The 25,500-nt window shown below is 39.1% G+C and overlaps 1 protein-coding gene across 2 annotated transcripts; it reads left to right on the forward strand.

Moving 5' to 3' along the window:
* The first annotated feature begins 1,056 nt into the window (after positions 1-1,056).
* mettl1 (methyltransferase 1, tRNA methylguanosine) lies at positions 1,057-14,608 on the forward strand. 2 transcript variants are annotated; one of them, XM_050039101.1, is made up of 6 exons: positions 1,057-1,269; positions 1,660-1,787; positions 1,894-2,078; positions 8,387-8,500; positions 11,503-11,604; positions 13,056-14,596. In XM_050039101.1, the coding sequence occupies exons 1-6, from the start codon at positions 1,190-1,192 to the stop codon at positions 13,170-13,172; spliced, it is 726 nt and encodes a 241-aa protein (XP_049895058.1). In that variant the 5' UTR covers positions 1,057-1,189; the 3' UTR covers positions 13,173-14,596. The 2 variants fall into 2 exon arrangements, with proteins under 2 accessions (XP_049895058.1, XP_049895059.1); XM_050039102.1 differs by lacking the exon at positions 11,503-11,604 and having other exon boundaries at positions 13,056-14,608.
* The last annotated feature ends 10,892 nt before the right edge of the window (positions 14,609-25,500 follow it).

The raw sequence follows: 25,500 nt of genomic DNA on the forward strand, positions 1-25,500 counted from the left end.
ACAGGCAAATTCCCTGTTTCAAAATTTATTAAAATAAAACAATTTCACAAATGTTTTTTTTTCTCAAAGAAATGTGCAAACAAGAGACATTGTAACTATAAGGGGGTTCAAATTTAGACTGCATTTTTTTCCCAATTTGAATAATATTTTTTATAACGTGTCCCAACCAACCAAGGCAAAATTATGGGACGATGCACTCCTTTTACATTTTACAAAACTGTGCCTTTTTTGTTTGGGCTGGGCTCTAAAGAACATGACAAATTGTTAGCAGACACATGTATCTGTTCAGGGATCAAATCATTTTCAAGTTGTCTGTGAGTAATGAAAAGTTACTTCATTTCTTACACAAATGTCTCAACCGACTTCAGTCTCCTCTACTAATATTTAAGTATGTTATATTTAATATCTATACTTTTGCTTTGTAGATTCATAGAACATTGCAAAATGATAAAATAAAGCACCTTTGAGATATGCCAAAAAATATAAGTAGGCTACTGTTGGTAGGATGAGGGTTAGCAGTTAAAATTTGCCCCACCTTGACTGCCTACAACAGCACTTTCCAATCTGGGGTCTGGAGAGAGTCAGAAAAAAAGAAAATAAACCTCACTCAAAATTAGATTTATTTACCAGACTTTTCTCCAATCCTTTTTTTTTTCTTCTGAGATATTTAATAATTTTATCTCTCTGGGTCTTTACTATTAGGCTTCACAAATATTGAATATATAATACTGAAAATATAAAAACAAATGATTTTAAAAGGCACCAGCTGATACAGACCTTTCTTTATCAGTGTTAACATTTTAATAGACATGCTAACAGAGCAAGGACAGAATTATTTGTACCCAGACATTAAGTAAGCTACTTTTATATTATTTTAAATGGTGCATTTGATGATTATTTAGCTTAAGTACAATTCAAATGGCAGACAAACGTAATACTTCGGGCTTGTGGTTCACATGTATAGTTTTAACTCGCCAAGCTACTCAAATTCCCACTGTCAGCTACTGTCGCCGAGCGTGTAAATACGACAAACCTGGCAACCCTGAAAAGACGCCTAGTGATGACGTCAAACCGCCGCGACTCCTCACCGGTGGGATACAAGTGTGACTATTGGAGTCAACTGTGTTTATTTAATAACTAGCTGACAAAGTGAATATTATCGGCAGTAACGTCCTTATTTTCCTCCAACATGGCGACGTCAATGCCGCAGAAGCGTTACTACAGACAGAGAGCCCATTCAAACCCGATGGCGTACCACACGTTTGATTAGTGAGTGATGAACATGTGTCTGAGTTTACTGAGCAACACACTGTAACGTTACCTCTCTGTCAGTACCTGCAAACGTCATAAGTGTCAGTCCTCACTGTGTGTTTATACAGTGAAGCTGACAGGAAAGTAAAGTAGCTGCTGACTCAGGTTGCCATGCAGGAAGTTTAGTTTTTAACAGCTTTGGATTTGAGACATTCTGCCTCCACCTCAGTACAGTGTACAGTAGGTGCTAACAACAGTGTAAAGTTGTATTTAAAAAGTAATAAGTACAATCTGTTTTCAAAAAAACTGTCTCTGTTTATCTGGATAAGTCACAGAACACACTGTCAGCTGCTTTCATGTTTCTACTCTCTAAAAAAGGCTCAATTAAAAAACCCTCTGTCCTCACAGTCCAGTGTGTCCTGAGGAGATGGACTGGTCCACGCTGTATCCACACTTCTTCACTGCCGGCCCCTCTGACAAAGAGACCCCTCAAGTTGAGTTTGCGGACATTGGATGTGGATACGGGGGTCTTTTAGGTAGCTATGTTGCTGATCTGACTACATACAGTTTTCACAGGTCATAGTTTTGCTCTGACCTCATGTCCCCTTCTCTCATGTCTCTGTGCGTCTGTCTGTGTGCCAGTGGAGTTATCTCCACTCTTCCCAGACAAGCTCATGCTGGGGATGGAGATCCGGGTGAAAGTGTCAGATTATGTTCAGGATCGCATCCGGTCTCTGCGTGAATCAGAACCAGGAGGATACCAGAACATCGCCTGCATCCGCAGCAACGCGATGAAGTACCTCCCCAACTTCTTCTTTAAAGGACAGGTAGGTTTGCACCTGTGTGTCTGCTGCTGTGTGACATGAAAGAAGGAGGAAGTTTTGACCCTGAGAGGTTGTAGGTTTGTCCTCCTCCTCATAATAAAGCAAGTCACTGCTCTTTCCTACATAAAATGACCTCGTTCTGAAGCATTCTTTTCAGCCCAGCTGTGTGGGAATATAGTTTCAGTTAAATAACTAACATAAAAAAATAAAATAACATTTGTTTTCCTAGCCTCATGTTTGCATTAGCATTAGAACTCATTCAAGATTAATTTAAAATGTTAAGATTATGTGACTGTACATTTTAATCAGAATTGTTTTTCTGGCTGACAAACATTCCTACAATTTTATTAAAAAATATTACAATAAGAGTCACAAACCTGGCAGATCTGGGCTATGATCTTCAGGCTAACACACTGTTATCAGGCTAAAATAATCCTGTTTATTCTCATCCATTAAAGTTGTTCGATGATTCATTTGTTGGACCTGGATTCAGTTGTCTTGGTAACAGTGGGCTCTTATTTTGAAATAAAGGCAAAATGAGTAGAGAGTGAAAACCATGATCAGCATTCATATGATTGGCTTAGAGCTGATCATGTGATTACACTGTGAAGGAGGTGTGTTGGGAACCCTCCCAGCATGCACTGTGGCATTAAAATCAGGGACATAAGTCTATTTGAGGTTTTCCTAAGTTGTTACTGGTGTTTTTTGTTCTATATTGTAATCCAAAATGTTCCCACTGCTGCCACAATGTAATCAGTGTTAATCAGACATTATCAGTGAGTGTGAGACTACTATTGATGTGGGGTGTGTGTTTGGTGAGGTTCTCCCCTCAAGAGAGGTTTCAGAGATGTTCATAAGTCTGCGCTGAAAGCAAAACCACAAACACGTCTCTTAATAAAGCGTCTTTTATTGTGCAAACAGCTGTCAGCTCAGTGAGTTATGCGCTTAATTGTTTCAAGTTTTAGTGTTGAAATGACAAAGTCTCATTTTAGCATCAAATTAAATGCCATCTGTTCTCGCTCTGTCTGTCTTTTCACAGTCAGTTTTAGTTTAGTGTGCCTTTCACTTCGCTCAGCTCTGTTTTTAGTGTGCATAGTGTTGTTTTGGTTAATATTTTATCTTGTATATTGAAAGAAAAAAGGTGATTTTAGACACATTTGACATTTTCATTGGATATATTGCTTTGTAAACTAATTTTAACAGTTTGTGCTGTTGTACAAACTTGTTATTTGTTGCAACCAGACGGCTTTTCTGCATTAAACCAACAGCTTCCCTCCTTTTTCTTTGGCCTGCTAACCACATGCGCTGTCCAGCTCAAACTGGCCTTCACCCAGCACCATTTAAAGTCTCCATTCCACCCGCATCTCCTCAATTAAGTAAAGAAACATAATTTACTACCAGCGTCTGGCTCCCAGCTCTTAAGCTAAGCCTCATGGTTGATGTCTTTACCTACACTTTAATAGTGGCTCATTAATTTAGAACACCTGCGTCATGTGGTCATACAGTCCGGTTACTACAAGTTAATCTGCACCTTCCGGCCAATCAGAAAGACAGACGTCTCAGTGGTCATGGTGTGAACGTTAATACAGACCAGCACACAGTCTAGATTTGATGTTACAGCTATGTAACTGAGTTTATAAATAAAACTACAAGGAAACTGGCCACAGTGTAAATGATGGATAGTTTGTATGATCACCTTAGATTAAAATCAAACCTAACACCTGAAGTGTGACCTTAAAATTGAAGACCATTGACTGGAAATGACTTAAACTCTTAGATTCTATGCATTTATTAGTGTTTTCATTCATGTTCTGAGTTCTTTTGGTGTTAATAGTTGTGCCTACGGCTGTACCGAATAACTCAAAGCTTCTTTCAGAACGATGACGTTCGAATTCTAAATTACCATTTGAATGCTGCAAGGCTTCTTTTTTTTTTTGTACGTCTATTCATTCAGTTTAAACCCACACAAAGGGAGGCAGGCACCTGTGTTAACTTGCCAGTCTAACAGCCCCATAAATTACCTTTATTCATTAAAGAAAGTTGATTTAAAAAAAAAAAAAAAGAACAACACAAAGACTGTTTGTTAATTTTATTTCATTATTAGGGTGACGACGTCTTATAATATGATGACAAGCCATGCGAAGCGTCATTCGAAAACTTCAGTAGAAGCTTCAAATGTAAAAATAAAAAAAAAATTAAAAAAATCTGTGCATCCTTAGTTGTGCCAAAACCCAAGCTGAGCCAAAAAGTCCTGCACGCTGTCGATCACTTTTGTTCACTTTATTCACAATGTTTCAGTCCTCAAACCTTCATGATATTAAATTTATGGATTGAATTTTGGTGTGCAAGATTTTTTTGGTTCAGAGTTTATGACCCAACCACGACTCTATAAGCAACAACTTAAACTAAATGTTACCTGCTGAGTGTAACCAGTTGAAAGGCAGAACATTATAACATAAAAGTGATGGACTGCAGCACAGTAGTACTGGGCTCTTATCAGCCACTTTAAGAAATGGGAACGCACTTTCATCAGCGGCAAGTCGGCCATTTTTGAAGGATAAGAGTAAGAGTGCCACCCACTGGCTGTTTACCTTATATGTCAAAAATAATTGCTGAAAAAACACAAAGCACTGCTCGGTAAATAAGATTCAAAACACTGATTGTAGTGTATATGTAGTAAAAGGCTGGACAGAAAGATAGGCTAATGTTCTGTGTTTCATTTTGCTAGATACTGGCAGGTTATTGTTCATGAACACTCAGTTAGCATGACATTAGCTTGTCTTTGCCTGGATAGTTGTGTAGTTGGCTTTTGGCTTGTAGATCTGAGGGTACTGTACCCATTTATAATTTGGACATGGGCCTCCAAACATCAAAAGGGAAACACCACCTAAATTAAGAATTTAAATATATTATTTCTTTGGTCTAGGAAAGTTCAATCAGTATTTGTGAACATGAGCTACTCTCTCTTAAAGCCAGAAACCAAAGAAGTAAATCTCAAACAAGACAATGAATGTGCGACTGTGGACTGTTTTTATACCCAAATGAGCTTTATTTTATTGAAGTGATCTCAGTTGTGAAACAGAAAATTTACTCGTATACTGAGAACACTCCCCTGGGTGCTCTCAGTGTCATCTATAACATCTTCTACTATTCATTGTCTACGAAACAGCTCCAGACTTAATACCCTATGACATCACAAATTTGAGTTTTAACACTCTAGTTTTTGGATTTGAGAGAGAGTTGTCCATGTTAACTAATTTTCTTTGGACAGCCTTAGATCAGAGGAATAACATGTATGAATTTTGAAAATGGCATAATTCCCCTTTAAAGTCTTGTTATTGCTGATGGGTGAAGGCTCACATGCCATAAACCAGATAGTCAGTGACCATAACGTTAACTGATGGGGAGCTGTCAAGCTCGTAAGGATTAATATCATTAACCAACTTTAATTTTGTTAAATTTTGCTCCTTTGCCTCTGTCAGGAGCTTCTTTCTATATGCGCTTTTGTCTTTTGCTTATACATTTATGATAATGAACGATGGGCAGATGACATGACTGGTAGAGTTGGATATCATTTGGGTTTTTGCCAATACTGGTGCCAAAACGATACTTTTAAAACAGTACAGGTGCCTAAACGATGCCTGAACCAATACTTTATGCAAAATAAAGCACAAAACGATGGTCAACAACATGAAAAAACTGCTTTTTTGTATTGCAGAGACAAATTTGAACTTGAAATTGAATACATAAACCGTTCAATGAATTCATACAAAACACTATCAACAAATTCACATAATACACTCACATAATCAATACAACCCAACTACAATAATCTAATAATAAATAACACTGAAGTTCTAATGACAGCATAATAACTTTTGAGTTTGGATCAGTAATTGTCTCACTAACTCTGGAGAGACTCAGCAGCCAGACATATATCCATTATCTTTTTAGAATCGGCTGATATTGTCACTATAATCACAGTAGCTGGTCCTCCTTAACAGTCCACCTTAAGGAGGCTTGGTGAGTTTCCAGTGTGAGGCTAACTTCACTAAATCCAGGGCCAACCTCCTTCACTTTAATCAGCAGATGCTAGGTAAAACTGAGGAGCTTGGTTTGGGTCTTGAGGTGTTGTAGCATTTATTCAGTGACAAACAGCCTAAACTGTTCACACACTGCACTGCTGTGTTTAACTTCATACTTTCTGCAGCCTCACTGTCACTGTCACCAACACACACACACTCTCTTTTGATCTCTCTTGGCTGCACACTAGCCACATACACAATCTGGCACTGAAATGAGGCACTGAAATGCGAGTCATAATTTGGTGCAGTAGGCACCAGAGCCATATTGGCACCGGGTTTTGGTACCCAACCCAAATGACTGGTGACAAATACTGAAAGCTACCACAGTTACGGATGCTTATCCTCCAAAAACGGCAGCGCAGCCCCAGAATGCAACATGATTTCCATTCCCAGTTGTAGCACCACTTGCCCATCTGCACACCTTCTCTGTGTTACCACTAACAAATATCACGGGCGCTGAGGCTGACCTCTGGGGAAGAAAGTAATGTGTGATCTTGAAGCAGGAAGTTTTAACTTTGTCGCTCTTGTAAAATCATACTCTTTCCTCCTGAATGTTACAACTCAGTGCATAAAGCAGCCACACTTTGATAGGTCGACTAGTTTATGTACAAGGAATGACAGTTGTGGAAATTACAAGTGGTATTGTTACAGAATATTTGAGCTTGGTACATTGTAAAAAGGGGACATCTCTGTAAAGTATATCTGCATGGCTAGATACAACTGAGGAACTTTTATTGTAAACTTGGTGGACCGACGCTTTATGTGCTAACTATATGTAGAAATAACACATATGATGTTCATTGGAAGTGAGTTGGAGCTCGTACACAAAAGGCCTGCGGTTCTATAACAGGGACGTGGCCTGCAATAACCTTAAATTAAAGCTGACAGTCTGTTCCGGCGCTGCCAAAGTAATAAGAATACGCATGTTTCTGACCACAAATAATTACTTTCCTCATGTTCAACATATGGACTGAATTAATTTATACGGATTGCTCATTAAATCCAGGATTTCACAACAATGGGGTCATTGACTGACACGCAAGGCATCGCATCAGCTGAGTATAGAGCAGTGCAAGACGCCATTTATCCGTTCCAATTAGCTGCAGTAATCTATGACTTGTTGAAACTCGCATTAGATTATACAGTGGGGCTTAGTGTACCAGGGTTAATTTAGGTACCCTGGATAAAAAACCTCACCTCAAATGCCCCCAGGGAGTATAAACTCAGAAATGAACACAGGGAAATAATTGCAGTGACACATTTCTGGAATACAGATACTGTATGTTTTTACATGTAAAAGCATTGATTTCATTTTTTAAATTATTTTAAAATGCTATTTCAGGTAATTTAATATAATATGACTGTTATTTCTACAGTCTGAGTCCAGGCCAAGTTGAGATTGGAAATGTTTCAGAGTAATTTGGCCTGGTTTTGGAAGAGAAGTCTGTCTTGGCTTTGCATTAAGGCGCTTTATTTTGCATACAGTTGCACTCCCTTCATCTCATTCATAAATAGCATCTCTTGACTCACGTTAATTTACAAGAGATGAACATGTTTCTAGCTGCAACTCGCTTTAGCATCAACTGTGTTCCTTCCTCGTGATTTGAACATTGCTTTCAGAGAAATAAAAGACGACCACCCAGACTTGTGCTCAAAATCTAGTCCCAATCCTTCTCACATGCATGATGTGTTTCAAATGTTGAAACAGCATATTCCAAAGACCTGAAATGCTTTTTTTCCTTCTTCTTACTATGTTTTGTAACCAAAAATGAGTTAAGGTTTTTCCACCTTCCATCAGCACTGAAGCGGCCCCTGAGGCTGCAGCAGTCCCTGGTGATTATCCCCACATCTTTCTGTCTATACCTGACATTATTTATTTTAACTAATAAAAAGTTACTGGAATGGTTTTTAATGTATCAGCCAGAGCGATATCAACGGAGCCTTCACTTGTCAAAAACAGAGAGATGGGGAACTTTATGGGGGAAGAAAATTCAAGAAGGGAAATTCCAGTTTTGCAATCAGCGGTGTTTAAAAACCAACCACACAATATGACGGGGGGCACATGTAAGTGATGACAATTGTACATTTCAGGACCATACTGTGGTAAAAATATAAAGTTTTATTTCGATCTCGTGTGGGAATGACACAGAGAGTTTAAAAGAAGAGTTTATTTTCTTTTGTTCTGTGCTTACAGTACTGTTTACGACCCTTTTCTGTGTCTTTCAGCTCAGTAAGATGTTCTTTCTTTTCCCTGACCCTCACTTTAAGAAGACCAAGCACAAGTGGAGGATTATTAGTCCCACGTTGTTGGCAGAGTACGCCTACACGCTGAGAGTTGGGGTATGTACATAAGTAAGACTTGTTTCAGCTAGTGCTGCAACTGTTTTGATAATTGTTTAAGTCATTTATCAAGTACAAATTACATCTACAACATTCACTGGTGCTTCTCACATTGGATAGAACACTGTAAACGTAATAACTTTGGGTTTTGGACTTGGTTGGACAAACCAAGAAATTTCATTACGAGCTCTGAGAAATTACATTTCTGACATGTTTCATGTTGTTTTTATGTTGAATGTTTAATCAGCTAATCTAAAAATTATAGACAGATCAATTGATAATGAAAACGGTTGGTCGTTGCAGCCCTTTTTTAGCCAAGGTGTTTGCGATTAAGTGTTTATGCTCAGAATAGTTTTAAAATTGAAGATGCACAAAAGACAACATAATTACAACACAATTAATCCCAAAACTGAGTTGAAACATGCCATTTAAATGATCAATTCAAGTCCACCATTCACTCCCACTGAAGATGGATGTGATTAAAAACAGGTCACCAGAATGTGTCTTTTTTCACCCTCATTTGACAGATGATAGAGTAGACTTGAAACAGGGGGAGAGAGAGGAGTATGGCATGCAACAAAGGTCCGAAGGCTGGCATTGAATCTGCACGTTGTGTTAATGTAATGCACTGTAACATCTTGGGTACTAAGGCACTCCTGTAGTGTCACTTTAAATGGTTAAATGATTTCCTAAAAACAACTGGGCACTGAAGTTTTCAGAAGGCGTTACTCAAACAGCAGTAAATAGTGCATTTGTTGGGGACTATTTTCAGCAGCGAACTAATATACATTTTGTGTTCTCGTATTTACGACAGCCGAACGGTGCATGTAGGATCAACTCACTTAAACTACAGTGCCCATGTTCATGGTAACAAAGGAATATGTCACCAGTGTTAATTTTGACAGAAATTTTGTGGTAGCAGCCTTTTATTTTATGACTAAATTGTAATGCCAACGTAAATGAAAAAAAAAAAAAAAATGACAACAAAAATTACAGCAAATTATCATTATGGAGTGAAGAATAAAGATGGGACTAAATAGTTGGCTCTTGACAACCTGAGTTAGATCATCACAAAGCATTGGTTGTTTTTCTTTTTAACTAATCGCAATAGCAGTTAGCCTTGCTCCGTTAGCATGTTGTTACATTTAACTAAGCCAAGCTAGCTAACGGTAAACATGTAATGTTACTTCTCCTAGATGATTTATGAATTTTTATGACTCATAAATAGACACTTACACGTTCACTGAACATTTACCATAATTCAGTATTAATTTTAGCTCCATGTAAAGTGAATAAACATGACATTTCCCAGCTAATGCGCCACTCGTCTGCCTTAACAACGCAGTTCACACATTTTTATAACCGCTGCTTTATTGAGTCAGAGTTCTACTGAGTGTAACATGATGCTGAATTTAGCAGAAGACCTCAATAATATCAGTAATATAAAGTAGTAGTGATATACATACCTTTGGGCATTCATTTTACATGATATTACAGAGGTACAGTGAATCAGGAGCACACTCTCTGCCTAGATGACTAAACACACAGTTCAAGATATGCTTCCTTCTCGCTGGAATTTTTACAGCCAGGAGAAATATCCTTTAACAAATACAGTGTCATGAAACTGTCTAAGAAAATTATGACTAATATAAAAACGGAGTTCCACTGACTCAACAAAACAAAACAAAAAAAAAGTCTAAAATATGACTTTAAACCAACAACAATTTAACTAAATTTAAAATACTTGTCAAAATTAACACTGTATGTCAACCGGTGTTACGGCAAGAGCCCATTGATGTGTTTTTATTTATTTGGGGCTCTATGGCACAGATGATACTTGTTGTCGTGCCAATTTATTGTTGGTTTTGGGCTTTATACGTAAAGTATAACCAGCCATATGCGTGAAGACACCATAGTTTAGGTTATTATTATTAAAGGTTTGAATATCTGTAACAAAGACTTTTGCTAACACAATGAAGGGGAAAAAGATTTCATTCACAGACTTAATAGAACTGAAAACCAACTAATAGTTCAACAACAAATTTCCATTCCTCATCATTTTATCAGTTGATTGCAGTGTGCAGAAATCCATGAGTTCACTGAAATAAAATTCAGCAACCGGTGTGGCCTGCAGCTGGTTGACGTCTGCACACACCCTCTTTCTGCCTGTCAGAGCTGTCAGAGCAACAGTGGGACACTCAAATAAGACACGGGCACTGATGGGGGTGGTTGGGAACAATGGACGGCTTGTGTCTAAATTTGGCTTCATCGTTTTTCCTTGTGTGTGTGTGTGTCCGTGTATGTGCACTGATGCATTTGTGTGTGTGTCTGTGAGTGTTTGTGTAAGCTCTGCAAGGGCCTTCAGCTTTGGCACGCAGCCATAACAGCGCTGGTGGGTGAGGAGGCTGTCAAGAAAATCATGACAGCCACATTTATAGACGCAGTTTAGCACCAAAATTAACCTCCATGAAAAGTTAAGTCTGTTGTTTATCAGTGAATATCTTTTGAAGCAGACCACACCTGTCTTGACACAGTACACAGGTGTGAATAACGTGGATCTGTGCACGTCTGTTATCCTCATCCCACCCTCTCTGGAAAAACCCCGAATGTGTCGATGTGCAGTCGTGTGGAAATCTGTGCCATTGCGGAGTTTTCTTAGAAATCCTTGTTCTAGTAATGTTATCTGTCCAGTCTCCAAAGTAAACTACAGTGACACAGGTGATTAACCTCTGTGTTGTCTGTAGGTTATTTTTATCGTTTTTTTCCAAGGACCATTGCTCTCCAGAGGTGATGAAACCACTTAACTGCAATACTGAAATGTTGGTTTCAAAGGAAAGATTAGAAGAGAAGAATTCAGTTGTGTAATTAATGTTTTGATAAATGCCATAGGTTTATTTTGTGAGCAATGAATGAATGCATGTTTAGCCCCCAGTGCAGCTTGGTTGACGTGTTTTTCCCAGAGCTGTGTTAATAATCTCCCTGTGTTTGTCTGGGTATGTCAGGGTTTGGTGTATACCATCACAGATGTGGAGGAAGTGCATGTCTGGATGGTGAAGCACTTCAGTGAACATCCACTGTTTACACATGTCTCTGATGAAGAACTGGTATGTTAATGTGGAGCTTTTCATCCCTGTGTTTGCCTGTCACCTGCTTATTGAAGGAAAAGAGGTCAAACATGAAAGATCTGAAAGTCTTTGAGAATGTGGTATTAACAATTTTGACACTTTCTTAGATAAGAAAATTAATATTTCTCTGATGCCTGTATACTAAATATGAAGCAAAGGTACAGCCATCAGCTGATTAGCTGAGATAATGTTTCATTCACACAATGTCAGAAAATGGAAAAGCAGAAAAACCTCACATATGTCGGACTTGGGAATGTTTATGCTTTATTCCAAAATGGTTAGCCCCATTGTTAACACCAGATAAATGACCTAAATTAGCAACTTTTGTTGTGTTACATAAGACACAAATAGTCTTTTTAAGGAAAAGTTTTACATTCTGGGAAATGTGTTGATTTGCTTTGTTGCCAAGAGTTATATCGGGTACACACTTCACAAGAAACAAGACGATTTAGGGCCCAAATCTACCCTCCCAACAGTCGTCAGCAAAGCCCCAATTTTTTGAAGGCTCTGATGATCATCTTTGCAGATATTCCTGTAGCTTCAAATATGTTGGTGTTTTTTTACATCCCTGATCTGCTCGGAAGTTATATTACATTTTGAATATTTACGATCTAATATCCTGTTGTAAGGGCTCCCACAGATCTCAGAGGGTTTTAATGCAATATCGAATTGGATTCAACTCAGAAATGACTCACGCTGTGACTTGTACAATCCGTGTTCACACCGTCTCCATGACTCCATCCATGTCTATGTCTTTTTTATTTGTGAATTTTCTGTAAACTGTAGTGCAAAAACTAGCAGCTAGTACTTCCTGCCTATCGTCCGCCATGTTTGCTTATTCTAAAGTCACGTTTGATCGCGCAAGATTTGTGAGATTTCCGTTTGGACTTGGTTACTCATGAATGGAATCTGTGAGTGTGTGTCGTGCTGTTTTGGCCAAATTGTTGCTCTCCACACACTGTAGGAACAAAACTGTTAAATTCATCATTAGATGCCTTTATGTATGGGGTCCCTCACATTTTCATCATCTGTTTAATATTTTAAAAATCTTTAAGTGTGGGCCAGACTTGACTAGATGAGAAGAACAATACCACTCCCACTGTATGCTTATTATGGAGCTGCTGGTTAACTTAGACTGGAAACAGGGGTAACAAACCCTGCCTACCAGCACCCTTAAAACTAAACACGTTGTACTCATAGATATGATTATTAGAACTGGATACCAGACCCCAAGATGGCGGCTATTCAGTGTAACGAGAATTGCTTGCTTGGTCACTTCAGCGTTATGCAGCCCACTGAATATGCACAGTAGTGTTTCTCCCAATGGCCCCACCCACAAATTGTGAATAAACTGTCATAAATAAAAGTTTAGGTGACTCTATAAGCCACTGCATCCTTTTATGTAATTGTGTTCCATCTTATTTTGGCAGGTTGATGACATCATCATAAGTCGTTTGGGTACCTGTACAGAGGAAGGAAAGAAAGTGCAGAGAAACGGAGGGAAGAATTTTCTTGCAGTTTTCCGGAGGATTGAGGATTCAAACTAAAAACAGTTGGGACAATGTAATGAACTGAAATAATGGTCCTATGCAGTCGTCTATACATGGAGGATAATGTTGCTCTGTGGATCTGGAGGCTGTGGCTTGTTCCACCAGCAGATGAACACTGATGTCTTTTTTCCAGTGGACAAACATTTACAGCATTACCCAATAGAGGATTGGTGTTTGAGTTTTTTCATAAAATTAACGTATTTCATTCCTCAGATATCAAAAGACACCACAAATCCACATCTCTGTTCTGATTAGATTTCATGAAGTGTTTTGTATTGCTTTTTGTAATGAATTTTTATTATTTCATTTCACTTTTGCTTAAGTGCTTTTTCTTGTGACGCTATAAATTCTTTTAGTAAAACAAAAAAATCAGTGTTGTGTTTTGGTTTATTGTGGTGGCCATTGGTACATTGTAAACAGTAATGAGAGCAAGAACAGGTGAATTTAAAACATAAAAATTATATGTGTGTTTTGGATACAGTAATTTTGGGAATTTTCTCACATAAAGTAACCGCAGTCATGTCCTTGATAGAGGTTCCACCATTTAACACCGTTAGAAATGGCAAAATTTTCCAAGTTATTTGGCCTCACAGTGTTCATTTGCAGTATTGGTGGCTGAATCAGAAACGGGTTACACTGAGAATTTCTCCAACAGTCTACATCCTGCTTGCAATGGTCATTGTCCAGTTTAAAAATAAACCTGCATGCTGCAGCATGTTCTGTAAGCAGTGAACGCAGCACAGAGGGCTCAAGTCCAAGAGATGACTGTGACACAATCATGTTAATACCTGTATGTTTGATTGATTACCAGAAGTTCTTATTAATATAATTTAAATAGAATGCACTTATTTAAAACCACAAATTGACCACAATTGGTGACGCTCCTGCATGTTGTGATATCCAAAACAAACCTATTATCTTCATCATCTAGACATGTCTGCTGAGGATCTTTGTGAAGTCCAAATCAAAGGAGTCTGTAACAGTGGTTTTCTGTGCTCATTTTATGATTTTATCTGTATATTACAGGTTGGTATTCTTGTCTGTCAGGAGTTTGGAAGCGGGACAGCGCAGGTTTGAAACCCTTTAGCTGCTGCAGGGGATGGTGATTAAAAACAGGACAGCACATGCCTCAGTGGTGGAAACACTGTAGACATTCAGACATTGTAAAACATTAGATGATTGCAGAGATGAGTAGGACTCATAAACATGAAGTGAAAATAAATAAAATCACACTTTTACAGGGACAGTTCACCCCAAAATCAAAAATACATATGTTTCCTCTTATCTGTAGTGATATTTATCCATCAAGGCTGTTTATGTGTGAGTTGCAGAGTGTTGGAGATATCGGCTGTAGCAATGTCTGCCTTCTCTTAAATATAATGGAACTAGATGGCACTCAGCTTGTGGTGCTTAAAGTGCCAAAAAAGAAAATAAAAATACATTTGAAAAACTCAACAGCAATGTCTCTTTCCAGAAATCATGATCCAGTTACTCAAGATAATCCACAGACCTTGTTGTGAGCGGTTTCATGTAGGAACTATTTTCTTTCTACTGAACTACACCTGCAAACCATATCACCACACAGCAGGAAGCATGCATCTACTGCTAGCTTACCTAGCACCACTGAGCTAGCTAGCATTACAGCTCAGCTGAGGAGGATGCAATTAATGTCTACATCTTGCACTCTCACAAGCACAAGCCGCTCGTCCATAAGTAGATGCATGCTTCCTTCTGCATGGTATTACAGTTCCACTCCATTTGAAAAAGGGGAGACATCTTTTCAGCCGATCTCTCCAACACATGGCAACTCACACCAAATCGCATGACACACTTCCAATAAAATGTGGATCATGCAAACCAAAGGCACTCCTTAAATTGATCTGAAAGGTCCACATTCCCATAAAACCACCTACAGAAAAATTAAGTTTCCTCTTCACTCACCTCTTTTATTGCCATATGCTCTACATATGTGTGTACGTATAAGTGTACCATAAGGAATCCTGATGAAATAATCAAAAGTCATTGCAGAGGTGAGTCTTACATATGGGAATTTGTTTTCTATAAGCAAACAAATGCAAACACTAAGGAGCTGAAACCAACTTAACCATCTTTATTCAGCACTCTTTCTTTGCACAGGCAATTAAGTGATATCCTCGTAGTTTTGGTCTTGACCTGTCTTGAGCACCAAATCCCGAGGTCCAATTTGACACTAAATTCTCTTTAGAAAAAGTACCAAATCAACACTCATACAGGTTGTTCTTTTATATTCAACTTGTGCTGCACACTGATACGAATATATAGATTGCTTCCAGTATTCAAAGAAAGCTGATCTTGAAACAGCATCTGTTATATGTTATATAATATGCAGTAGGCTTACAGTCTGTTCGATTTTCCCATCTCTGAAGTATATATATTATTATATATTCTGAGGTATAAAGTGTAAAATGTACTCATTACCATTTATCCTTGGGCTAAACCCCGCCTGGGAACATGTAAAAATCATGCCTACTCTCAAACGGCAGTATTTGCTCAGACCCTTGACACTGAGCAGCACCAGACTATGATGAAATAGTTAAAGCTTTTAATGGTGAAGCAATCTCTGTGGACACCTGTGTCAATGAAAAGCATAGTCACTGATCCACAGGCAATCATTTATTCTTAGATAAATAGAATTTCCTGTTCATTAAATGGGCCATGAGGGCAGGAACTAATTGCTTAATCAAAATTTTTATCATTACGATATGGAGACAAGTGTTTCCTGGACAGCACCAATCATTCAATAAGAAAAGGTCTAACTGAAAATTGGGGAAAGAAGTAGCCTCTTAAAAAAACAATTTAAAAAAATTCTGACACCAAGACCACTTACTTGGATTTCCTGAAGCAAGGCCACAATATGTGGCGAAGATCTTCAGAACCTCCAACTAAGTGGAGCTTGTGGCAGTTATTTGCCAAACTTCCTTTGCTGACTTGCAAGCTCAAAGCTCTGAGTCATTTCCTTAAGTCCAGGCCTACATATGCTTTGATAAATACAGGACGTATTTACAGAATTTATGGTGTGAAAATGTTTACCAGTCTTATCCGTCAAATCTGTGATGTTGCTGAGGAGCCGCTGTTCTGTTATCACTTATTATTGCCATGTGGCAACGAAGCCATTTAAATTAGCTAAAGTGCATCATTTAACATTTTAATACAATAAGGTCATCAAACGAGTCTAATTAAATGCTCTGCAGGGGAACCAAAGACAGAGAAACTTAATGATTAGCATTTGGCAACACTAGTAAAGCAATGTGGATGTTGCCTTCATACCCAAAGAATTTGTTTGATCTGGACGTCAGAATGTTTAGTAGGTCAAAGGTCAACCCCACCCCCCCGAGCGTGTTTACAGAGGCAGCTGTCCACTGCTATAAGATTTAACACACAAGGATGTGTTAAAACTTTAGACCCTGATTTCATTCTCACCTCTCTCCTCTGTCAGTTTCATCAGTGTAAAACAAGTGCAAATGATTTGGCTTCAAGCTGCACTCGTCCCTATCAGTACATACAGTATAAGCTCTTTGTTGTATCAATTCGAGAGATATTTGCTTTCTTATTGAAAATTAGATGAGAGGATTGACATCACTCTTGTCTAAGAGAGTGGTTTCAATCCTCTCACCTAACGCTCAACAAGAAAGCAATTATGTAAATACATGCACAAAATATTCTGTTTTTTGCCATAGACTGTGTAACATGTATTGGAGTTCGGCATTTTGGCCCCAAGCATCTTGGAATTTTTGGAGCCAGAAGTGACCACATTTGAATGAGAGGCTGGAGTTGTGGAGGAGCTAGAGGTTGATCTGGCTGAGAAGCCGAGGACACTATTCACAGACAGTCTGTCTCTCAAATCAGCTCCGCTTTTACAAACGTTTTATAAAAATTCACCCCTGTACAGTTGTCATGAACAGGGATATTACCTGTAGAGACCAAAACCATTTTTGTACCAGGCTGTAAACATGTTTATTTCAGCTGTAATGTTGTGCACTTTAACATGAGTGTCATGAGTGTCATGAGTGAATTTTCATTTTTGGGTGCACTATCCCTTTAACGTGCCCTAACGTTGTGTTAATCATGTAAAAATCTGGAAAAGTGGAACGGATGGAGCCGCTTGTGCCACTTTGATTCTTTGCATCAAAACAAGATTTTTTTTTATTAAAGTTTTAAACTTGTGGCAGACGTGTTTAAATGCAAACACAGCCTCCCTCCTTCATTCCTTTCACCATCTTCTTGAAAAGGTCGGCATAACGATACTTGCGCATATCCAAAAATCTGTTGATATCCAAGTCTTTCATAATGTCTAAAAGTAGGTGTGTCTCTCCTTCTGACCATAAATGTGGGCTTTTCGTTTGGGCATGTGTCTTTACTACAACCTTGCAATCTCTTGGCGAGTAGAGCTGAACGTAAACAGGAAAGAGGCCATGTGTCTCAAACTGCAGTAAAAAACCCTATTAAGATGCATAATCCTAATGCGCTGTATACAAGAATGCTCATAAAACCAGAATAACATAAGCATATTATTGTATTATTGGAGTATTTTCATATTCTAAATAATAGTGGAGTATAACTATTCCTTTAAACTGTAACATTTCCCTCCTTCTCCCAGACTTGTTCATTGCATTTAATACTGTCAATCAACAGACTCCAGCACAGGCCAACAAGAGGATCTCTGGGTGTGTGTTTCCATCCTACATGTCCAACTGATCTCGTCATAAAGAAGGTATCTGACCTGATCTTCTTTCCACATTCATAACCACATAATTTACATCAATTCACTGGCACCCAACTCTGCCTCTCTTCTCCTTCCTGATAATCAGGTTGAGGCGTGCACCTCTGTTGCCTGGTTGACATCTCTGGTCCAGCTGGATGTCTGCCTGCCACCCCAAGCTCAGCCTAACCCCAACTGAGCTGCTGTTCTTCCAAAGAAAACCCTGACTCGTTTCTTCCCACAGCATTAACAACTGTGGTGAGATTCTGCGCAGCTACATGACAGCCAATCTGCCACCCTGCAGGCTTGCAGCATCAAATCCTTCCACCTTTGGGGATTCTCAGGTCTGGACTAATGAGAAACTTTCACTGACCCGTGTTTCCAACTTAATCATTTCAGGCCCTTCGACTCCACTAAGAAAAAATGTTCTTTGTCTCCTTCTTCTCCCAATTGTCCTATTTTCCCATACTGCATAGCTGCCTAAATCATATCCAAGGAAAAAAATATCCCATTGTGGTTGGGCCTGTACTCTTGTCCTTCAAAAGTTTGGCCATTCCTCCGACCCAAAACCATTATCAAAAACCGATTGCCTCCCCGCAGACTGAAATTACTTTTCTACTTTAACCAGCTATTACTCAAACTTCAAAGATGAAAAAAATTGGTAGGTACAGTCTAATAAGAATCACGTGTGAAAAAAGGCCCAAGCAAAGTCTCCAACCCGGTTTGCCTCCCGGCTTATAAATACTGACGCTTGGTTAGTGGCCGTTGGTGTCAGATCCTAACACACCCAGAGATGGGCAAAAATACATCAGAATGTATTTTGATACAAAATAGAAAATACCCCTCAAATAAATGTATCAAAATAAAATACAAAATACTAGTGCCAGAAAATGTATCAAAATAAAATACATGTATTTTGTATTTTCAAATACAGACTTTTTTCTTTTTCTTTTTAGCAGCGACCCGCAGCTCTATAGGTCACTCTGTTGGTCGGTCAGTCCACAAAGCTTTTCATGAATAACTCAAAAAGTCCTAGACCAAAAACGCTCAAAATTTGCATACTGCAACTAGAGACCGTAACTATACCAGAAAGAATGCCCACGATTCGTCCATAGGTGGCACTATACTAACCGATTCAAATCTTTTTGTGAATAACTCAAAAAGTCCTTGACCAAAAATGCTCAAAATATACATGCTGCAATTAGAGACCACAAGTAACTATGCCTGAAAGAACAACCATGATTCATCCATTAATGGCATGATAGTAGCAAATTTGGTCGCAGCTATTTGCGCAAATTTGCACTTGTTTTCTCACAATTTGGTGTAGACTACCCTAAAATATTATTTATTGATTCAGATTTAGATTCAGACAACTTTATTGATTCCACTTGAGGCAATTCATTTGTAGCGTATTCATCCCAAGCATCAACCACAACAACATACAATTTCCCATGTTATGCACAGTCCAGTAAAACAGACCACTAGGTCATTGAAGGGCACATTGAATGGCCCAAGTTTAAAAATATTTTTTTTAAAAAGTAAAAAATATTGTTACATCCAATATTATAAGAATGTATAGCCTATTATTTTTGTTTTTTGATTCGTGGAGAAAGTATTTTGAGTGTTAAAAATACAAAATAACTCCACTCAAAAGTATTTTGTTACAAATTACATTTGGTTTTTATCGGCCTTATCAAATACAAATTACAAAATACTCAAATGTAATTGAAATATGTATTTTAAATACAAGTAATAGAAATACTGCCCATCCCTGAACACACCAAAGTGAGATGCAGTGGTAAGTCATATTTTTTGATGCTTGAAGCAACTGTGGTATCATAAAGAGCAAAAAAGTCCTCATTGTGAGGTTGGCAGGGGAGATGGATGGGTCAAACAAAACTCCTGACTTTCACCTGGGAGACGTGCTGTTCATCTTCTCTGTGAAACCAAGTCAATCAGTTATTTTAATAACAACATAGTGCTCTGGTATGTGTAACATACTCCACATGTGAAGTAATTCGCTTGACATTACAAACATACTTATTCTAAGCCAAACCATGATGTTTTTTGTAAACCCAACCTTTTGCTTTTGTTGCCTATTCCTAAGGAAATAGACCTAAAAACAAAGGGTTTTTACCTTTCGTTCTAAATTTATTTGGAGAACAGACTGTATGTATTCAATGGAGAACCCCAAATCAGGACTTGATCTACTTGGTTAAATAAGATTCAGAAGGTCTAGAAGAGCCACGTGATTGAAAAAGTTTATCCCAATTGAAGTTGGCAGAGGGCTAAAAATTGAAGCTAGTTGCTTGGCTGGCAGAAGGTAACTGCTCGGCTCATCAAAGTCTGTAGTGTGCTTGCTCTATGGCCCAAGAAGATCTGGGTATTTTCATACTCGGGAAGTTGAACTTTTTTGGCTTCATGCACCACTGAACAACTTTTATAGGAATGAACGGGGCCCCAGAGAGCTGTATCCAGTTCTCTGCATACATCCACTACACTGTGCATTTCCTGTGAGAACCAAAGTTTATTTTGAGAAGACACAATGCATGAACCTAGTGTATATTGGCACACCGTCACTGAGCGTCTAAAACTGATGCTGGACGGGTCGCTATAGAGAGTCATAGACTGACGTGTAGGGCCACTAATGTTGGTATTTGATGAGTTGGGGGTGAGAAAGTGTTGAAGTTCCAGTTTGCATTTAGTGAAACAAATCTTGACACCAAAACTAAAAACGATCTTTCTGAAAACACCATTCTTGTTACCAGATGACCAACACAATCCTCTCAGAAAACAATTCAAACCATTGTAAATGTTTGTAGCATTGTACCTAATACTGAAACAATACACTTATCTTTATTGCTATTTTTGTCCCACCACCACATGTAGGTGATAAATGTCAAGAAACCAATCATTTTCAAAGGAAGCTTTGCTGCTGATGGACCAGTAATTATTTAAGTGGATAGCTGCTTCATCTCTCTTAACACCTGCTGCTCACGACATCATTACTGCTTCATTATTTGAGTCAGCTTGCATCAGATGACCAAAATAAAAAACATGTAGAACTATCTGCTTGTGTTTTATATACTGCTGATCAAATCTACAGAAATGCTGCTGCTGTTGAAAATGCGCTTTAAGAGCTAAGGCCCTTGAGTAAAAACAAGCTTCAGAGGAAACAAATCCAAAGCTAAGTGGGAGGAATGATTAAGAAAAACCAGCAGAGATGAAGAATGTAATCAGGGTTTATAACAGTATTAAGGTCAATTCGTTCTATATGCATTAGCAGAAGTAGCTACATCAGGAAAATGTAAACAAGCATACAGAAGCACGTCACAAACCACTCTGTTTTTGTCCATCAGATGTGATGTGATGTTTCAGATATCATCAAACTTCTATAAAAGGTTGTTTGTCTGTTTTCACCCATGTCTCTTTGTGAACACAACCAGACAGTTAGATGCTAGTGAAAAATCATCAGTTACATTTTCTGTGAACTCCCTCATTACATTCAGTAGGTCTATTACACACATCCCACGAACAAAGACCGTTCATTGTCTGTCTCATGTATGTGGTCACTGTGGTGGACATTCACAGAATGAAAAAAGTCTTTCTCATATGACAGAGCACATCTTGGGACCAGATGTGCTCTTCATCTAACAGATGTCCCTTACCACACCTTAAACACCTATTTTATATTCATGACATTAAAGTGTTTTTTAAATCTGCACCATTTTAATCAATTACTGCATGTATGGTTATAAAAATCATTATTCAGTAATTTTATCGCTCTACTTTTATTCTTCATTACCACATCCTCACATCCTGTGTGCTCACAAGCAGCTGTTGGGCATTTGGCAAATCTTGTAAGTAACTCTGTGCACACCTCAGCTCTTCAGCTTATTACCATACAGATAACTCTTTGTGTCTGAACATGTTTTAACATAAAAAAACCCCCTGAATATTATATTCTAAACCTTGAACTTGTTTCAAACACAATAAAAAGCAACCTACAACATCAACTCTACAACATACATGTATAAATATGAGCAGTACAAGAATCTGAGCCAATCCCAGCTAACAGGGAGTGGCTCAATCTGTTGTGGTTACTCTTTGAGGGAGTAGGCCTTCGTAATGTAGTGATTCCTCGGGGTGCTTAGCTCAGGGAATACTTACAGTTGTTGGGGAAAAGCTCAATTAATTACACTAATATATTGTATAATATAGAAGAAAATAGCTGCTATCCCAGCTGACCCTAGCCTGGTTCCAGACCATATACCTCGCCCACTCAACTGAGTAGGCTTGCATCTCTGGTCTGGCATACGTCAATGAATTTGCGATTTATCTCGTCCAAACGATGGACGGACCAATGAACGCCGGGGGTCTAGCGATTAGCCAATCTGCGCCACGCTGATGTCAAGCTGTACGCCGGTGGGTAACTGGTGAGGATAGCAACAATGGCGACCGCTACAGATCCTACAGACCACATTAACGATGCTATCGAGGTATTTCGCCACTACTCGCGTTAATGGAGGACCAAATTAAGGAAGCTGCTAAACTGGATTTAACGGCGATGCAGCTGGGCGTGCACGACGACGGAGACATTTTAAACGGGCAATGCTCGCTTGTTTTCGGCACCCCCGAGGCATGGATACTAATGACGTCAGATTCTGGGTGAGTCGTTGATCTCTACTGATTGGTTAGGGAAAAATCAAATTCCCTCCCCCTTGTAAATCGCCTTCAATGGAAGCCATGTCAGACTGAAGGTTCTGGGAGCTTCAGTCTGACACTCAGGCTAAGCTGACCCTGGACAGGTTGCCAGACTATGGCAGGGCTGACACATGGAGACAGACAACCATTCACGCCTGCAGCCAATTTAGAGTCACCAATTAACCTAGCCTGCAAATCTTTTGACTGTGGGAGGAAGCTGTAATACCCAGAGAAAACCCACACTGACATGAGGAGTACATGCAGACTCCACACAAAGGGCCTCCCCACCCTTAGGTTTGAACCACCTCTTGCTGTGAGGCGACAATGCTAACCACTGCACCACCATCCATCCATCCATTTTTGTAACTGCTTATCCTCCTTGTGGGGGGCTGGAGCTTATCCCGGCTGACACTGGGCGAGAGGCAGGGTACACCCTGGACAGGGCATGTTGTCCATGTTTCTAGATGGTTCTGGTAATCCATGGTTTCTGGTTGTGAAATGATTTATCTGTCTACACACCCTGACCTCAGTAAGGTGGCGGCATGGTTGCACTTCACACAGGCATCAACTCCGCTCTGCAGCCGCTTCTGCATAGGGTATAGCAGTGACCCATAGCAGGAACAGGACAACACCTCACATTCCCACCATCACGCCAATCCTTATTCACTGCAGAGCACACGTCTCCTCTCCTTCTCTTGCTAGAGTCCTCTGCTTTATCAGAACCAGCATATAGAAACAGAGCCTCCTGGTTGAATGGCGCTGTCCAGGAGTTAGCAAGATTTGGTGAATCAAAGGATATTACAGCTCCTGATATCCTGTTGGAAACTGATGCAGCACAGAGGTCGTCCAGTTTATTATCCAGTGCCTGTACAATGGCTAACAGGATGCTGGCTCAGCTGGTGCCCATCTTCTCCATCTTTCCTCGATGTTTACTGATGTTTTCATCTTTGACCTAGCTAGCTAGAAGTCAGCAGAAAAAGAAGTGACCTGCAGCCAGACACCACCAACTTCCAAGCCAACAACTAAAAGCACCGCCAACACTTGCAAAATAGACATAGGAGCATACATATAGCACAAATTTAGCGGCGCTGACAGAAAGGCGACTGGAAATGTCCATGCCTACATCATCGTATTTATCAGTGTGTCCGTATCCATCAGACTAAAACAATTGGGAACCACTTACTTAATTGGGGGGGGGGGCTCGGAGCAAATCCCATCACAAAAAATACACCATCATCAGCCTGTTGAGTGAGGGAAACAATTAACACAACCACTAGACACATACTGACTCATTCTTCTGTACCTCTGGGCACATACACATATATATACACATCTGTGTGTATATGTGTGTGTACAAAGATACATTCCTGATACCACCCAGACAGGCAGACTGCAGACATGAACTTTAACACACTAATCTTTGAGTATAGCAGCCTCCCTTCTGGGCACTGGGCCAATAAAGTAAAGGGAAATACCTCTCAGGCTATCCCTGCTGCGCTCTATAGCATGATCTACAACTGGGCCACGCACCGCACGATAACACAATGAAGCCATTCTTTCAAAGGATTTCTTAATATGTTTTTCAAAATCAATATTAATCATTTACTCAGGCAAGGCCAGATTAATTAAAAAATGTCTGGTCTTGGGGAGGGTTTAATATGTGTCTGCTCCTTGTGTGGTCTTAAATTGCCAGCCTGCTGAACAAGAAACTGAAGATGAGCATCTGAGTCACCATACCTGAGCAAAGTATGAAGATACATGCATCTTTCATAGACAATCCAAGAGGAACAATATGAAAGAAATGCATTTTTGTGTGCAGTCCTGAACAACCAGATATGAGAAAGTTTCTTATCAGCATTACAACCCCAAATCTTTTGTTTGATTTGTTTGCAGTGTGTTGCACAACACCCAGACTGACCAAGATACTGGTGACCTTGTTTAAAAGTTGTTTATGTGTTCATGTAAATTTCAGAGGTCATTGTCTATCTTTCAGCCTTGAAGATAACTATGCACCATTCACTCAGGAAGTCTCGTGTACTAGTCTCGTGCACAGGCATTTTCTGACAAATCTTTGGTCCGTGTTTCACCCTCTTAACCCAGAATCACGGTTTGTTTTGTTTTGTCTGAAACAGACATCTGACTCACATGATCAGGTCACGTACTGTAAATAGTGAGTCAAGGCATGTGGGAATTGCTACAACAATTAAAAGCAGTCTTCTGATATTACCCTTTTCCCAGAGGCTTCATCCGATACAGCTGGAGCTGTTTCACTGAGTTCATGTTTGCCGACTTTAGTGTACATCTTTATCATAGGGCAGCCTAATCTGACTTCGTTATATCACCCTCTTACTGCTGCTATTATCAATTTCATGTTTTTATCATATATTCTTTTTTTTTGCACCTGTTTGACCTCTGTGTCTTTAAATAAGTTCTTGTGGCTTTTTTTCCTGTGTCGTGTGATCAGAACTCGTGCAGACAACTGCTGATAAATCATGACCATTGTAGATATTACTTAACTGTTACGCTGAAGTCTGCGTAAATCTCCACTGAACCAACCCAGAACCCCTGACTTTTTTCAACATTTCCATTTATCAGACCAAAATTAGTTCATGACATTTTTACTATCGGTTAGATATATTGGCTTTTATCACATTCAGTCTACGCAAGCAGTATAGGTCATACTCATGAGGTTAAATCTTCCTCTAGCCCCCAGCCAGATAAATCATGCACACTTTGCTTGCCCTTTGCAGAATGCCAACATATAAGATTAGCCCAGAAAAAAAAGAAGAATAAATAAAAAAATATCTAAATATTCTGCGCTGGATCCCATAACAACAGCTAGCTGCTAAAAATCAAAATGTCATGTATCACACTGCTACAACC

This window comes from Epinephelus moara, chromosome 24 (genome assembly GCF_006386435.1).
Source record: "Epinephelus moara isolate mb chromosome 24, YSFRI_EMoa_1.0, whole genome shotgun sequence".
NCBI lineage: Eukaryota > Metazoa > Chordata > Actinopteri > Perciformes > Serranidae > Epinephelus > Epinephelus moara.